General features: G+C 32.8%; 1 protein-coding gene across 1 annotated transcript in view; it reads left to right on the top strand.

The window, feature by feature from the left end:
* Positions 1-1,593: 1,593 nt before the first annotated feature.
* The window catches only part of LOC149900973 (potassium voltage-gated channel protein Shaw-like), a 147,988-nt gene continuing 131,518 nt past the window's right edge, over positions 1,594-18,063 (top strand). Inside the window, exon 1 of the mRNA XM_090111983.1 lies at positions 1,594-1,676. Within this exon, the coding sequence (XP_089968109.1) occupies positions 1,633-1,676 (44 nt within the window). The 5' untranslated portion in view covers positions 1,594-1,632. The remainder of the gene's footprint in view (positions 1,677-18,063) is intronic.

Below are 18,063 nucleotides of genomic sequence, written 5' to 3'. Positions count from 1 at the left end.
TAGTATAGATTTGTAGCTCTAAACCAGACATTTAAAGATGAATACTTTCAAAGTTCAAACTAGAAGATGCTCTACAATTCAGAAGTCAATATAGTAGAGCCACTTGCAACTCAATAAAACTTAAACGATAAATATGTCGGCACATTCCTATCACATAAAGTTAAAAATAATGCATAAATTCTTATTAAAATTTTCTCTTATTTTCGCTTGTGATTACTACTAGATGTTAAAAAATATACATAGGCTTCCAATTGAAAATCTTCCTCGAGAACGTTCATTAAAACACTAATAATAAAAATAAAATAAAATAAAAATCTAGTAGTTAAGTACTTCTAAATATGTCTAAAAACTGCGGTTCTTCAATAAATACGACCTTAAAAATGCTCGCAATTTCCTTTCACAGGATACCCACAAATCAATACAAACATAACGTGTGTATATACATACGAGTCTTTCATATCTTTAAACATGCAATCAATATTGTTTCGTAGTTAAAAAAAGGAAAGAGATATCTATGTATTTTGAGTAAGCACTCAGAATAATTGAAAGTAAGTATGTTCTGAGTTCGCAAAGAAGCTATCTTGTTACGAAGAAATTCTCTATCTAACATTTAGGTTTATATTTTTAAATTTCGTGAATATGTTTATAATATTATATTATATAGTTATATAAGCTTATATACAGCTTTTTTCTTCTCCTTTTTTAATCGCTCTACCTAGTAGAGAATAAACTACGCAAGTGTCCATGTGTATTAGAGTCAGGATATTATCACATCTTTCATTTGTTTTTCAAAAAAATTATATATTATTGGTATATAGATAAGGTCTGCTAGATAAATTCGTATTATGGAGCTTGAATGTGACAGTTCGTAGAGCTACATGAACTTATTCTTTATATATATAAAAATGAATCGCAAAATGTGTTGGTAAGCGCATAACTCGAGAACGGCTGAACCGATTTCGATAATTCTTTTTTTATTATATTCCTTGAAGTACGAGGATGGTTCTTATGTAGAGAAAACGTAAACATGTACCACGGGCGAAGCCGGGGCGGACCGCTAGTTGTGAATAAATTTAAAATGGACATAAGTAGACAGTTCAGATAGTACACATGACTAGGCTTTCCTGTTACATTGAGGGCCGATTTTTCAATGCTTGGTTAAAACTTATCCGTCCAATAAAGTATTACACGATAATATTAAAATGTCACGTAAACTGTCAAATACGGACAATTAGAATACGTTTTTAAAATGGTAGTTTTATCCATCCTCCGACGAATAAGTTTTAACCAAGGATTGGAAAATCAGCCCTAAATAATTTAGCTATTTTAGTTTTTCTAAAAGATAGAAAAACAAAGATCTATTAGCTAGAGCAAGTCTCTACCATTTAGCAGTTCCAACTAATAGAAACATGAAATCGAATCTTAGCATTCCAACGTGAAACTGTTTTGAAAGGCGCAAGTGGTGCAGTGCGTTTTCCACAGGTGGGGGAGATCCCCCATACACCCTTGCCCAGCATCAGTACCACTCCAACTGCCTTGAGAGGCGGTCGCGTCGCGTCCCAAATCCCCTCGCGTAATGTTCTCGTACTGTGATCTATCGTTAAATTAATATGTTCTGACTATTGGATTGCAATGGATGGTGAAAATAGGATTATCCTGAACGTTGGCGGTATTAGGTACGTTGTTTATTGTACTTTGTGGCCGATTAAATAAAGTCTGTTATTGTTTGCGAATTGGGATAATGTTTACAAAGATTATCTCTTGGAAGTAATCTAGCGGTATGGTTCTGTTTGTCGTATCCGAGATTTTCCTAGCGGATTTACAAGGTAATTTTATTGGTCTTTTATGATATTTTTTGATGGGAAAGGTATGTAGAGATATTGGATCTATTTTCATAATTGCCGATCGTTTCTCACATGGATAGTTATTTGATGTGCGTAAGTAATTTTCGTAATGGTTAAAATAATATCGTTAGATGTGGGTTTATGTGTTATTAATTATTTATTGACACGAGAAACATTACAATAATTACAGAGTATTAATAAGTATTTATTAGATTATAGGAATTTTTATTATTAAACATGGGGTACACTTTTCGCTTCTCTATCAGTAGGTGTATATTTTCATATTATTTTGTACAGATACTTTTTGAAAAATACCCTAATCTTAATACTATTATAAAGGCGAAAGTTTGTATGGATGTATAGATGTATGGATGTTTGTTACTCTTTCACGTAAAAACTACTGAACCGATTACAATGAAATTTAGCACACATATAGAGGGTAACTTGGATTAACACATAGGATGGGTTTTATCCCGGAAATCCCACGGGAACGGGAACTATGCGGGTTTTTTCTTTGAAAACGCGGGCGAAGCCGCGGGCGGAAATCTAGTTAAAATTAATAAATGAAAAATTTAGACGAGGGGATAGCTGTATAAAATATATTAATATATTAAATCAACATAACACGTAGGTATCAATGTAAGCAAAATTTATTATTTTTCATTTAAAAACATCCCAGTAAATAATCTGATTAACGGTTCAATATCGTAATTATAATAGCTACTGAAAATAACCTAATTAATGTAATAATTGCAAGTTTAAATAGCAAATTTAATTAATTATAGCAACTTATTAAATCGGCTTATCGATATAATATGTATAATACATTTCGTTTATGCAAATTGATAAAGCTTTTGCCATTATTTTGTTGTATGTATTAGGGTGCATTTACATCAACCGAGCGAATGCTCGTTCTAACTCTACTATGTCAAATTCTTTTATTATAAACAGGCGTAGAGCATTCTTTCGTTGTTTTAGTGCGTTCGAAAAGATTCTATGGAATGTTCTAATACTGAACAACATTGAATACGAGTTTTCGTTTAAACTAAAAGATCACGATAGAATGCTCTTGCTCTAGCTCTGGCTCTATGTTCGTTTGGTGTAAATGCACCGCAATAAAAAAAGTTTCTATAATTAATAATCATAGAGGCAAATCTCAATGAAGATTAAGAAGAACGAAGACGTGGCAAATTATAATTTAGTTTTTACAGAAAAGAAAAAATTATACGGTTTAAGTTTTACTTAGTCGTTCACGCTAAATTGGCTCAATGTATTCCCATTAATTTTGGTATGAATATTAATTACATTATAATAAATTTTATTATGCCTAAGTAGATCCTTTACGGTAAATAACTTCTCTGTACTCTGTACAAAGGCTCTTCAAAGAAGTCTAGTTGAATAAATAAATGTGTTTGGGTTTAAAAACCTTACCTTTAGAGAAGATACCTTCCGAGAAGGTGTATGTTTGAATTTTTAAATGAAGGTCGTACACCATCACTATGCTCGTAAAGAGAGACTTTAGGGTTCTCTAGAAGTCCCTACATGAGGAAAAAAGGAATTCGTCACTTAAATACTTTAAATTTTCCTTATTTGGTTACTAGCTTTTCGCCCGCAGCTTCGTCCGCGCAGTTAAAGGAAATCCTGCATAGTTTCCGTTCCCGTGGGATTTTCAGGATAATAACTACCCTACGTGTTAATTTAAAAATAATCCTCCTGTGTGTGTGTCCTCCTCTATGTGTCAGATAAATTTCATGAAAATCGGTTCAGCAGTTTTTGCGTGAAGCTGTATCAAACAATGATACAAACTTTCGCATTTATAATATTAGTAGCATAAACAGGGTGGTAAAGTTGTCTGCTTTTTAACGTTTTCAGTATAGAACGATTGAACACGTTTATATGCATTGTATTTACTTGAATAGATAGAAACCTTGAAACAGAATTTTTCCACTAAAACAATTCTAATAAAAAGTGTTTAAATTTATAAATCACTTCACAAAGTCCAATATGTCTTCAAAAAAGCGAATCCTGGAAATACGTTTTTCACAGACTGTGACTCTGTTTATTAACAAATACTACCCCTAGGGGTTAAAGCCCTTAAGATGGAAAAAGATGGTATAGTAAAGATGGGACCCTTGGGGGTCATGCTTTTCATTGATGGATTATTTAGGGGGTTAGTTGATAGATGGAGCCTTAATTGTTAACATTTTACGTAGGTAATGAGAATTGATTGTTGTATGCAATATGTGTGTGTGTGTATTGTTCAAGAGAGTGTGTGTGAATGTTTAATGTGCGTGTGTCTCGAGTAAAATCTTCCGTTCCATACTTTTATACGAATTGAATACAGCCTTGGATTTATTTCCAATAAAAAAAAGTTTTGTATGAATTCAGCCTTAAACCCTCGGCATTCAATTGCCAGTTGATTAAAGTAGTATATTTGTGCGGACGCAACGTGCGAATGGCCGTTCATGATTGAGTGCTATAATCATTGCTCGCTATAGGTACAAAGATGGGTTTAGGCCGTTAACAGACTGGGCGGTTTTCTGTGATATATTGGATGATTAATAAGTAAAAAGTAAAATTTGTATTTAGGTTATATATTTTAAAGGCGATTTAAAGTGAGTTGTATTATTATTATTCGACTAACAAATACAGTTATAAAAGTTACTAGATTAAGTACCGAATAATGAGCATTATGCTTTTCAAGCTACTTCACAAAAGGCGATAATAATACGATAAAAATACCGTAAAGATGATATAAAAATGTTATAATATCGTGACCTTTTTTATATTTAAATGAAATCCATACTAATATTATAAATGCGAAAGTAACTCTGTCTGTCTGTCTGTCTGTTACTCAATCACGCCTTAACTACTGAACCAATTTGCATGAAATTTGGTATAGAGATATTTTGATATCCGAGAAAGGATATAGGCTTCTTTTAATCCCGGGAAATAGGATAGGTTTTATCCCGGAAATCCCACGGGAACGGGAACTATGCGGGTTTTTCATTGACTGCGCGGGCGAAGCTGCGGGTGGAAAGCTAGTGTGTCATAAAAGTGAAGTCATTTCAAATGGTGAAGGAAAACATCGTGAGGAAACCAACATGTCGAAGAATCAGAAGTTCGACGACATATATGCGACATCCGCCAACCCGCACTTGGCCAGCGTGGTGGATTATGGCTTGTACCCTCATAGAAAGCCCGTGTCCCAGCAGTGGGAACGTATATAGGCTAATGGTGATGTGTAATAATTGTGTGGTTATAAACAATCATGAAGCCAGTACGAAATCGTTTCAGACAATGGTTAGGTATAGTATCAGCAACGTGATGGTCTCTCGTCGTAAAAGTTACATAGTTCACAATTTTTCAATCACGATAACGAACAAGTGCTTAAACAAGGATTAAAAATTGGGATGGATTTATCGACGAATAAAAAGTTAAATAGCTTGTTAAATCGGATAGTACTTAATTTGTCCTGTTGGTTTATGTGATTAACATATTATAGAGACAATTTTAAAATGTCTTTATGTTTGTTTATTGATTCATGTGGAATCGTACATTCGTTATTTTTTAATATCATAGTTTCAGTATATTATGTTTGTTACTCTTTCACGAGAAAACCACTGAACGGATCTGTACGAAATTTGTAGTGATAAAGATCTATTAGTTAGTATTATTACTAAAATTGAGAAACTATTTCAGACAGATGACTGAATTAGCATATGGATGTACTGATTACCACTTAATCCAGGTATCACGAGAGTGACGCTTTTCATTAAGAAAGTAATTTTCTTCATTTTTCCTCACACAGAAATCAATTAGTTGCTTAAGTACTACTTTAGAAACAATGATTAAAAAAAACTTAGTAGTTCTAGAGATTAGAGAGACACAAGAAAATTATATCTAGAAATATTATTTGTATAGATATAAGAGCTAGTCCCAATAGCTCTCGAAATCACAATAAGAGGGTATTTATTTGTCTCCAAAAACATCTGCCATTGATTTATGTAAGACATAGGATTTTAGACGTGTCGGAAATCCGAACCTGTCTCTGACATCCGATCTTATATCGTTTGTAGACACACCTATAAACATTGGATTTACACGCATAAAATAAGTTCTTTACCGACTTAGTTGGAAGGAGAGTTAGGTTATTCGTAGGAAAAAATATGTTATGACGGTGTAAAAGTGCGTCTATAAGAAGACTAGGTAATTGAATAAATTATTTTTTTATTTTTGTTCGTATTTGTAAAAGGCGACTTAGGTAGTAGGAGAGTTGTGCGTGAGTTGTGTGTGAGCCTCCAAAAATATTTGGAGGCTTTATCGGCTTCAGCCTGATTTTACAAAGAATGCTTGAATAAACAACTAACTAAAACCCCAAAATACAGTCTCTAAGCATCTGATTTAACGTGAGATTGACAGAATCAAGTCTCAGAGGGATCAGTTGCCATTCAAGATGAATAAGACTGTATTATCCGATTTCGGATTATATTGCACGCCTCATAAGCGAAGCGTTGAGGTGGGTACTACTGTCACTTCGCGCAAAACATCTGATTTTTCAAACTTAAAATGTCTTTATGTATCCATACATTGCACTTGTAAGATAATACATACACACATATTAAGAAAAAACACTATTTTTAACATTCATGATATTTTTGATGTCATTTTTGTTATTTAAACTAGTTAAAAAACAGTTTAAAAAAGTTCTGTCTTGGACGTCCGTGTGTCTGTATGTGCGGAGGATTTTCTTGTTAACACGATAGCGACCGAAATACTTTACTAATCGAGTCTTTTTTTTTCTCTTACGCTTGAGTATGCTCAGGAATAGAACCCTTTCATTTTTCAGGGTCTGATTCGATGTGGTTTAATTGTTATTAAATAAACAAAAATAATAATTAATAAATAATTATTAAAAAAAAATTATGAGGCGTGCACTTTTGGATTTTCCAAACTATTTTATGTTATCTAGCGTATGTGTGTAACGCTTAAAAACCAAATAAAATGCTAATTGAGCGAAAAGATATCTCACAACGGGTTATGGTGATAGTAAAGAAACCACATCGCAAAATTCGTGTTGTGACTTTAAAGAAAACGCTCTCGATGTGCTGTGATAATCATAGGAAGACTACATAGCGAGATTTGTGTCGTGGCTGACATGCTATTCGACCACGACCCATTATGGCAATGAAGAAAAGCCATGACGCGTTCTGATAATTGTTTTACCATAACATTATTTTATTCAATTACGAAATTAAACATCAACAATATATTCGTAGATATGTAATATTAGTAGACTTAAGAAATGTATTTTGTTTAAAATAATTACTATTTAAAAAAATGGTGTGTGTGCCGAGCACACGTGCGAGAAGTGAAACTTCTTTAGCAAGACTCAAAGATTCCAAAATCCTCATTCCTCCTTATGGTTTTGCGGGTTGTCTGGCAGAAATCGCTTACAGCGATAAGACCGCCCTCTGTACATGTTTTAACTTTTATCGCTCTTCTGTTGTAATCCTGTATGTGTGTGCAATAAAGAATTTTTCATTCATTCATTCATTCATTCCTCGCCTTACTAAATGACGTGACGGTATTGCCATGACGCGTTCTTGAAATTTTACTCTCTAATAGTGGTAATAAGAAGTTTCACTTCAAAAATCAATAAACTTGTGTGGTTCTATTTTGCTTTCGCTGTAGACCATATTGTTTTCTATGCTATTTTGTAGTATGACAAATACACATTATACAATACTACACTACGGACAGGCTTTTCTTACAATTCTGAACTCTGATGTAATACGTTTCAATCAATTCATACACCTTTTCGCAGTCGGGCAAAACAATCTGCGTTATAAGCAATATATTTATGGACATTATTGCCTACGTTACGCGCTAAGGGTGTTCGCCTGCTGAGATCGTTGTTTGTTAACATATAGGCAGCGTTATAGACGAGCGGTTTCACGTCGCGTTTATTTTTTACTGATAAAAAAAGGGGGCGAATAAACACAATGAATTTGTATAATAAACTTGGTGTGCTCAGTAGATCGAGACAGTACTTCAAGCCGGCCCACCGACTTCAGCTGTACAAGGCTCAGGTGCGACCGCATATGGAGTACTGTTCTCATCTCTGGGCCGGAGCCCCACAGTATCAACTCCTTCCTCTTGACCGCATCCAACGTCGAGCAGCTCGAATTGTCGATGACCGTAGGCTTTCCGATAGGCTCGATCCTCTGTCAGTGCGAAGAGACGTTGCGTCTCTCTGTATACTGTACAGAATCTACTATGGGGAGTGCTCTGAGGAATTGTTCCACCTTTTACCAGCCGCACAGTTCCACCACCGGACCACACGCCGTAAAAACCAGTTCCATCCGCACCATCTGGATGGTTGGCGCTCCACCACTGTCCGCTTCACCCGCAACTTCCTTCCGCGTACGGTGAAACTGTGGAACGATTTGCCACCTGCGGTGTTCCCGAACAACTACGACATTGGGGCCTTCAAGAAAAGAGCTTATTTGTCCATAAAAGGCCGGCAAAGCACCTGTAACACTTCTAGTGTTACAAGTGTTTATGGGCGGTGGTGACCACTTAACATCAGGTGGCCCATCTGCTCCTTTGCTTGCTCTGACATAAAAAAAAAAAAAATACTCTGAATGTAAGAATAAAATGTATTTAAGACAATTTTATGGAAACGAAGTTACTAGATTACAAACCGTCTAAATGTTATTATAATACTGTTCAAGTGTTCAACATAATATAGATTTATTTCTAAAGGCAATATTAAATAAAATATCTTCTTTAGAAACGTTTTTATTCTAGACAATATAAAGCCTATTCAAATATAAAAGAATTTATAATATCAAACATAGATTTCTCGGAAACTGGTTTGACTTTAAAAATTTTCTCTTGTTTTTTTTAATTTTATTGTGATAAGCCTTTATCACGCGCTAGTGATTGAATATTAAAAACTCTAGTCGTGGTTTCAGTTACGTATTTTTTGCACGCTTTGCTTATTTTCGACCCTTTCATGTTAAAAGTTTTATATATAAAAATAATAGCGCTTTATTGCAGGCAACCCTTATTCAGTAAAAATCGGTTGGGGCAACCCTAATTCTTCTTCCACAAGTTATTATTGAACAAACGAGATTAGGCGGTATATTAATTTGTATTTTCACTATAAATCTTTCATAATTGTTATTTGATATCTTACTTAATTTAGTAAAATAGAGAATTTAGCTGTTTTTTTTATTAGGTTCATGTGATTGCCTTTTACAAGACACATTTTAATTTTTAACATACTGAGTAGTCAGTAATTCTTCGGAAACTCAAATAATATAATATGTATTATGTAATTTTAGCATAACAAATATACTTACGTGACATATTTCGGATCGCCAGTTTTTGCTCTATTTTTTTAAAAATTATTTGATTTTCTATTTATTTAATAAAATAAAATAACAGAATTAAACAGATAAATTTATAGAATAAAAACTTAAAACAAGGGTTGCATCGTATGCAAAATTAACTGAATTTCTTATGAATACGATCCGGGAAGAGCCGTTTGCGAAAGTTTTTGCTTTGTTTGCTTTGCACTTTTCATTTAAATTTTAAGTAGCTTGTACATTGAATTAATTTATATGATAATAAAGTTTTGGCATTTATGTTAACTATTGTTTTAATTATTCGACGAACAGTTTTGCTTTAAATATTCGGGTAATATTTATTAAACTATTGCATAGCTTTTATCTCAGACTTTGAGCGCGGCGACCGAATGTAAAAATTCCGTAACGAAAAAACCTAACACCCCCACTCCAACCGGCACAGCGATGCGATGCTAATGCTATGCAATAGCTTTACCGCGGCAGTCCTCGAGTGCCACACGTATTTTGATTATTATCTTTATGCTTTATTCAGATATATTTTGTATGTGTGTTACTAAATCAAGTAAAAAGGCTGTTTATTTGTATGCAACGTGATCTCCTTTACAATACGAAAGATTTTTAAATGCACAACGTCTTGCATATATTTGGATTTACAAAGTTTCCATAGTTTTATTGATATTTCAAGTTCATCGGTCTGGAAGACATCTTGTATGCATGTATGTGTTGGTGTGGGTGTGAAGCGTGTCAATGTAATGTATAAAACAGATTTACAATATACAGGATGCTTGTTTGGGGGTATATTCTATTTTATATAACGCTGCTGTTCGCGTCTCGCGTTTGAAAATATTTTTTTGAACACATTGTTTTATGCTGCACAATAACTATTCAATTATTTGTGCACAATTATATGAAAATTTCTATACCTACTCCTTTTATCCAACTTGTTATTTCTGCCCTTCCATTACATATTTAAGCTGTACTATTAACTATTCTGTGATATAAGTAGGTTTTGAAGGAAAAGTATATCTTTTTACTGTCCAATTATGGTATATCTAGAAATGAGCAATTCTAAAAAAACTCGTGGTAATCTCCGAAAAAATTGCACAATTGTAACAAAAGTATCAATAACAGATAGTTAATATTATAATATATAATTAGTGATCTTGGGAAAAGTAAAAGTCCTTTTCCAAAGTAAGAGTTCTTGGGTTGCTTGCTGAAAATATAATTTAACTAATAACACGTTGCAGGCAGTTTATCTATAATATGTACCTATATAGGTCTTATATATAAATCTGAAATACATAAATAATCTTGTTCGCCTCTGTTCAGAAATATTGTAAATTATTTCCATCAAGAAGTAAACTCGGCTGTTCCAATGAATATTTAACTAAACCAATCATGGCAGGCGAGGATTAATAATACTATGGGTTAATATTTAAGGGTGCGAATATTGTGAAGAATATGTTTATATATTTTGTTCTATATTTTTTTATTATCTTTAAATTTTTCAACTAAAAACTCCCTTCAAATTTTCAGAAACCAAAATTTAAATGGTACATGGCAGGCACCAGCTTTCAAATAAACAAATAATTATCAAAATATGTTCATCCAGTCGAAAGTTGTTGTAACTGAGGTAACAAACGCAAAAATATACAGTTGAATCGTTGACTCAAACTCAAAACATAAATAAATAAATATTTGAGAACCATCAAATCAAAACATTTTATCCTTGTTACCTCTGTTAGCTACCACAATCGTGAGTTTCGTACAAGAAATTATTGGACGTCTCATCAAAATAAAGCTACTCACGGAAAATTAGCTTGATAGTATAATCAAGTGCAAAAATGGGCGATGGATCCTGAACTATAAAGCAGGCAATGAAAATTCGCCGACTTTTCAGTATCTCAGAGAATATGTCTGAAACTATTTTATATTTATATTGTAATTGTGATAATGTATGCTAAACATATTAATATGTATAGTATAATACGTATCGTATATATCTATACTAGGTTTCCACCCGCGGCTTCGCCCGCGCAGTCAAAGAAAAACCCGCATAGTTCCCGTTCCCGTGGGATTTCCAGGATTGCGTCATTTTCCCGGGATAAAAAGTAGCCTATGTCCTTTCTCGGGTATCGAAATATCTCCAATTTCATGAAAATTGGTTCAGTAGTTTAGGCGTGATTGAGTAACAGACAGACAGACAGAGTTACTTTCGCATTTATAATATTAGTATGGATAATAAAACTATAATGTGATTTGAAGAAATTCGCAGAAAACTATAGCAATTTCACATTTACAATGGAATTGAATAGAAACATATTGTCATCATCTCTGTCAGGTTCATGTATAATTTATTATTCGTTTAATATTGAACATAATATCATATAAATTATTTTATGTCATGACATAATATGGTTAACATCTTATCTTTCATAATTTCTTTTCTCAGTCTTTAATAAATCCAATTTTTTCTACGTTGTCTTTTATTAAATTCTTGTCTAATCAAAACACTACTTCGTTTTAAAAGAAAAACACATATTATATTGCATAATATTCACTTTCATACAAAATATGCATTTACAATATAAATCGCATTATTCCTTGGAATAATCTGTGGCAAAAAAGATATAGATACCAAATACCAGAACTTTGCTTGTTAAAAAGAGAAGAAAAATTGTAACAAATCCCAACGTCGACTTTTTCAGCAGTCACTCATTATTTTGGTGGTCGTAGGGTTGCCACTTCAATAAATATAAGAAATTATAGAATAATACTGTGATTACTTATCATCATAGAAACTAGAAGCATAAAGCAGCAAAGAAAACAAGTAGACGCATTGTAGAATCAATCCAATATTATAAAATTGTAAAATAGTTCGTGTAAATTTGAACATACTTCTTAGAAAAATATAATCGGAATAATGTTTTTCTTCGTTTTTAATATTATATAAAAAAATGAAGTACTTTTATTTTTTTCTACAAACATTTAAATATAAATATAACTTGTATGAAATATAAGCTATATTAAACATCGAAGTAAAAAGTTTTCCAAGTCGAAAAAATAGGTCAAATGTTTTCCTCGTGTTGGCAGCCCTGTTCACAAAAGATTACGGCCAAGGAGGTTCTAAATTGTCCCCTTCCGACACCTTTAGCTTACAGGATCTTTAGTGGGGCGTAATTGGCGGAAATTTTTAGTTGGCGGGAATAACTATTATTTAGGGCTGTGGTGTGGTATAATCATATATTTTACGCGATTTTCAGATAGTATCTGTCACTGTTTCAGCGGGGCGGATAATTTGTAGAGTGTAACTTGGGGCTTTAATCAGTACGTAGAATGCAGCATTAATTTCTGAACTGAAATTGCGTATCATTTATCTATACCTAGTCGAATGCAATAATGTTAATCTTGCCAAATACGTCATATACTTTAAAATATTGACAGAAAATGAAGTTCAAACTACATTCAATTTTTTGGTGTTTTTAAAACAGTGTTGATTTTCATCATGCTCTCTACTCGAAAACGTTTATTGTGCACCTATAATATATTTTAAGAGTGTAAACCTACTTCATAAGCATACATATACAGTGGTGGACGTTTAATTAGAAACACGTAACTCGATGAAGTAGTCATCAAATTCATTTAACATTTATGTATTAACGTATTAGAGATTAAGTATTATTTCATATGTAATAGAACACCCGTTTATCTAGTTTTATAAGAAATTGCTTAATTTTAATCAAACGTTAGCTTAAATTAATAAAATTGAACAACTTTAAGTGAAGTCTGATTTCCGAGTATTTTCAGTCTGGACAACAAATTAGAAACAGCATGATTCGAGTGTTCCAAAGTCAAAACCTGTTGAAATGCCGCCAATATTTTTTTCTTCTACAAATACTTGCACCGTTTTTTAAACATTCCATCTAAATGTTTCTGAAAATTAATTTGCTTTGCAGTATAAATGGGTAAAAGTAAGTTTTGTGACCCATCAACAAGAAAAATAATTTTAAGTTTACATTTTGACAAAAACTGGAGTTACAGGAAAATTGCAAATCATTTAGAGTGTTCGATAAAAATATATTCAATGCTATAGTTTATTTAAAAGAGCATGGTACTTCCGATCAAGTGCCTAGAAAAGCTCGACCATGAAAAACCACTGCTCGCGAGGATAGGCAAATGATTCTTTTGGCAAAGATGGATCCATTTAAAAGTTCAAATTCTATTATAAAATTAGTTTTTTCCGAAGATGAACCTCGCAATGAGTCGATGAGATCGGTTTGCAGGCGGTAAGTCGAGGCAAAATTTTTTGGGAGAGACGCCAGGAAAGTACAGCTTCTTACTAGGCAGTACAGCGACAACAACGATTTTCATTTACTAAGAAATATTGCTCGTGGACAGTCTGCCAGTGTAAAAGTTTTATTTTGGGACGAAACTAAAATTAATTTAATCAATTCTGATGGCAAAGGATACGCGCGTCGCTCAGTTAACCAGGCCTTAGATAATAAATAACAGTTCAGCATGGCGGAGGAAACATTATAGTATGGGCACGTATGGGGTTGTTTTTAGATTGTTATCTTTATCTTTATAGACAACAAGGACTTTACAACGTCGTGGCTTAGTTTGTATGAGATTTTAACACGTTTGCAAAATTTCCTAATATAATTAGAACCTTTAAATGGATCCATCTTTGCGAAAAGAATTGCCTATGCTCGCGAGCAGTGGTCTTTCATGGTCGAGCTTTTTTAGGAACTTAATCACTTAATCAGAAGTACCATGCTCTTTTAAATAAACTGTAGCATTGAATATCATTTTATCGAACACTCTAAATGATTTGCAATTTTCCTGTAACTCCGGTTTTTGTCAAAATGTAAACTTAAAATTATTTTTCTTGTTGATGGGTCACAAATCTTACTTTTACCCATTTATACTGCAAAGCAAATTAATTTTCAGAAACTTTTAGATGGAATGTTTAAAAAACGGTGCAAATATTTGTAGAAGAAAAAAATATTGGCGGCATTTCAACAGGTTTTGACTTTGGAACACTCGAACCATGCTGTTTCTAATTTGTTGTCCAGACTGAAAATACTCGGAAATCAGACTTCACTCAAAGTTGTTTAATTTTATTAATTTAAGCTAGCGTTTGATTAAAATTAAGCAATTTCTCATAAAACTAGATAAACGGGTGTTCTATTACATATGAAATAATGCTTAATCCTAATACGTTAATACACAAATGTAAATAAATTTGTAGACTACTTCATTGTGTTACGTGTTTCTAATTAAACGTCCACCACTGTATATAAATGTTTCCAACCAAACGGAAACGGCTCTACCGATTTTAAGAAAAATTTTATGTGGCGTTAACAACACCGTCGTATAAATTAATTACAAAAAAAAAACCTTTCAGTATTATTATTCCCTGCTCTATAATATTATTCTATACATAAACATAGCTTTAAACATCGCCCAAAAGTAACGAAGCGTTCCATGAAAGATATTTTGGGTATTCTCGAATATTCGGTTTCACAGATCATTGGCCCTGGAGTCCCGGGCTTATGGAGCTTGAATTTATCTTTTTATTGGTATCTGTTATCTTAAAAGCGTATAAAAAGTGTTCTCATGTTTAAAATACACAAACAAAGCGAGAATCGATTGTATTTTTATGGGTTGTAAATACTTTTGTTTTTTGCTCGTGCAGAAAAGATAGCCAAATTACTTTTGAATTTTTTGTATATAACGTTCATATTAAGGTACTTATTTATTAAAGTATCATTATTTATCAATCCAAGAATAACTTTTATATAAGTAATGGGCGTCCTGCTGAGCGGCCACTCTAAAAATATCGCATTATAACATTGCGCTATTACCTAGAAAATTTTGTGTTTATTTACCTAATACTTTAACTAGAGAGTAAATATCTGAGACATGACATTATCTCTATAATCTTCTCATGATTATAATGATTCCCTCCTGTCAAATTGGAGTCCTATAACGTGCTATAACTTCGTTAAATTAGGCAAAGCTAACTAAAGCTATATAATTTGATTTAATGTACGCATTACCTCATACACGCACATAACTGATCGCTAATTAAATTCAGATAATATTAATTAGTAATACATCAGCATTAAGCCTCGTAAGGTGTTTCATTAATCATTCAAAGGAACTTGCATGTCATTTGAATAAGCCGCAAGGCGTAATCCACTTGGTTAAGTGCGAGTCGGTTACGTAGTTGAAAAAAAAGACATATTGTACGTATTATGTTTGCAACTGATTTTTTTCTAATTTTTAACAATAACAATCAAGGATATTTCAGTCCATTTAATAAAATGTTAAAAAAACTTACCTAAATTATAGGAATCGATTAAATATGCGTATTCTGTACGAGTGCATTTCTCAGTTTAGGATAACTTAGTAAGACGGAAAAGCTATATCGAACACATCCAAAAGTTACACGTATACAACGAAAAATATTAAATTCTCTTATTTTATTTCTTTAGAAAATTGAATAGCCAATAGGCAAGTACTTCAATGGATAGTCTGTTACTTATTTACGCTTTGAAAATAACTTTAACTCAAGAACAAAAAAAGTTACAATCTTGTTAGTGCTTAGACACGATCTATAATAAGGTTTCAATAAGTTGAAGCAGTCTAATCTTAGACTTATTTGTTTTTCTAATAAATTTGTGGTGAATTACAAGATTTTACGACTTGCGTATAATTTACGGTTGAAAGCGTGTAATGGTTTAGAATTCAGATAAATTTGATTTTTTAAATATTGTGATAGAATACAGGATTTGCGTATATTAAAGTTTATTCTTGTTATAACAAATTATTAATTGCCTCGTTAATCTCTTGGTTGTTTGTGACTACAAAAAGGTCTATTATTTGTTTGACACTTTATTGTATATATACTTGTTATAAAATACAATTGGTTAAATCAGGTGTTTCATTAAAAGCCGAGACTCTTTAATGAAAAGCATTTAATTAATCAACAATAAAATTATTTGGATTTTGGAACACTAATTATTTATTTTTATACACATGCGTTCCCTATTTTATAACTTCCATCGTCATCCGACTAATATGATCAGAGAGAAATCCTGTTTATTATGAAATTACAGTTAGTGGCTTACTAATTGTTGATGAAATATATAACACATTTTTTTGTACCCTATAAATAGTTATCTAACAGGTAATTAAATTAACAGTAGTTTATCAATATAGCAGAAGCGATAAAAGATAACATCTAGCATAATCGCATAACGCCATTAACAAACTTCAGACTTACACCCTAACTTCGTTACGAGAATATGTAAGAAGTTTTAACCAACTAGCTCTTTCGCGTATAGACACCCTACAGCCCATCTGGTAAGTGCTAAATTATGTCTAAAACTAAGCATATTTCTGCTCACTATATTATTCAGGATCGCGAGAGGGTCCGATCTTTGCAAATATGCAAAAATATGGGCATGTACCGTGCAAGTCAGAAAATTGGCAGATATCAAATTGTCTGGAAATTTGACGTTTTAATATTTCATTCGTTTGCGCTTTTATGAATACTTAAGCAATGCTAATTGAAGTTGTCGTAGTAAATGACTTTTATTGGCACTTTTTCTTTTGTAAAGCAATAAAAAAGAGCTTCTAAAAGCTTAATTGACAATTAAATTTTTAGTCAAACTTATTTTTTAATGCGAAATGAAACCCAATATAATCAAAATAAGAATGTGTTTAGGATTTGACGTGCAAGAGTACCTACAAATTTTGTCACACAGGTTCTGTATACATTATTTTTAAATATCTAAAACGCAACCTTTGTAAGATAAAATAAATTTGTATTTTCAATAAATTACAGTAATACATTACTATCTATCGATAATACTAATGAGGTATTACTTTTAAACCCAAGTTTCCACTTGTTCCGTAACATTTCAAAAATACGTTGAAATTATAGCATTGTCGCAGAACGGCCATTATTTTCTACTGCATAATTTTTATAAATTGTCCATATTTAAGCTTCGGTTCGTTTATTTACCAGAATGAATATTGCCTTTTCTTTGTCTTCTGCTATCCTGGTAATTGTACGGATATTATTTACTTTATTACAGACATTTTATAAGATTTCGTTATTTAATGGTCAAGTTATTAAAAAAAGACGTGTGGCACTCGGGGACTGCCGCGAAAGCTATTGCATAGCATGCCTTCAAGCCACACCTCCGTGTCCGTGGGGAGCGTGAGGTTTTTTCGTTACGGAATTTCAAGGCCCGCGATAGAAGCTATGCAATAGTTTAAAAAAATGGTTTGATGATAATGCAGCGTACATAGACACATAAACGGACTCGTCTTCAGTTTATCCTACGGGTCCGAATTATAAAAATTATTCCATTTTTATACAGCCTATTTATCGCGGAAGTCTTATAGGCTATCATCACGCTAAGACCATTTAGGAATGGAGCAGTGCAGCTTAAACCGCGGGGCACAGCTAGTCACTAAATAAACTCAAAAATTTCCTTAATGTACGTAATAAATATTTAGTACTAGCTTTCCGCCCGCGGCTTCACCCGCGTTTTCAAAGAAAAACCCGTTCCCGTAGGATTTCCGGGATAAAACCTATCCTATGTCCTTTCTCGGGTATCAAAATATCTCTATACCAAATTTCATGCAAATTGGTTCAGTAGTTAAGGCGTGATTGAGTAACAGACAGACAGACAGAGTTACTTTCGCATTTATAATATTAGTATGGATATAATATACCTACGTTAGAACGTACGTGTTGGTGAAAATGTTAGAATTATTGCGACTTAAGTTCCTCGGGGACTCGATGACGCATTAAAAGCGTTTAT

The sequence above is a fragment of the Colias eurytheme genome, chromosome 17, assembly GCF_061535395.1.
Source record: "Colias eurytheme isolate Ceu_HAF_F1 chromosome 17, ilColEury1 Martin Lab GWU primary, whole genome shotgun sequence".
NCBI classification, from domain to species: Eukaryota; Metazoa; Arthropoda; class Insecta; order Lepidoptera; family Pieridae; genus Colias; species Colias eurytheme.
The sequence above is the reverse complement of the archived record's forward strand: the minus strand, read 5'-3'. Positions and strand labels throughout refer to the sequence as shown.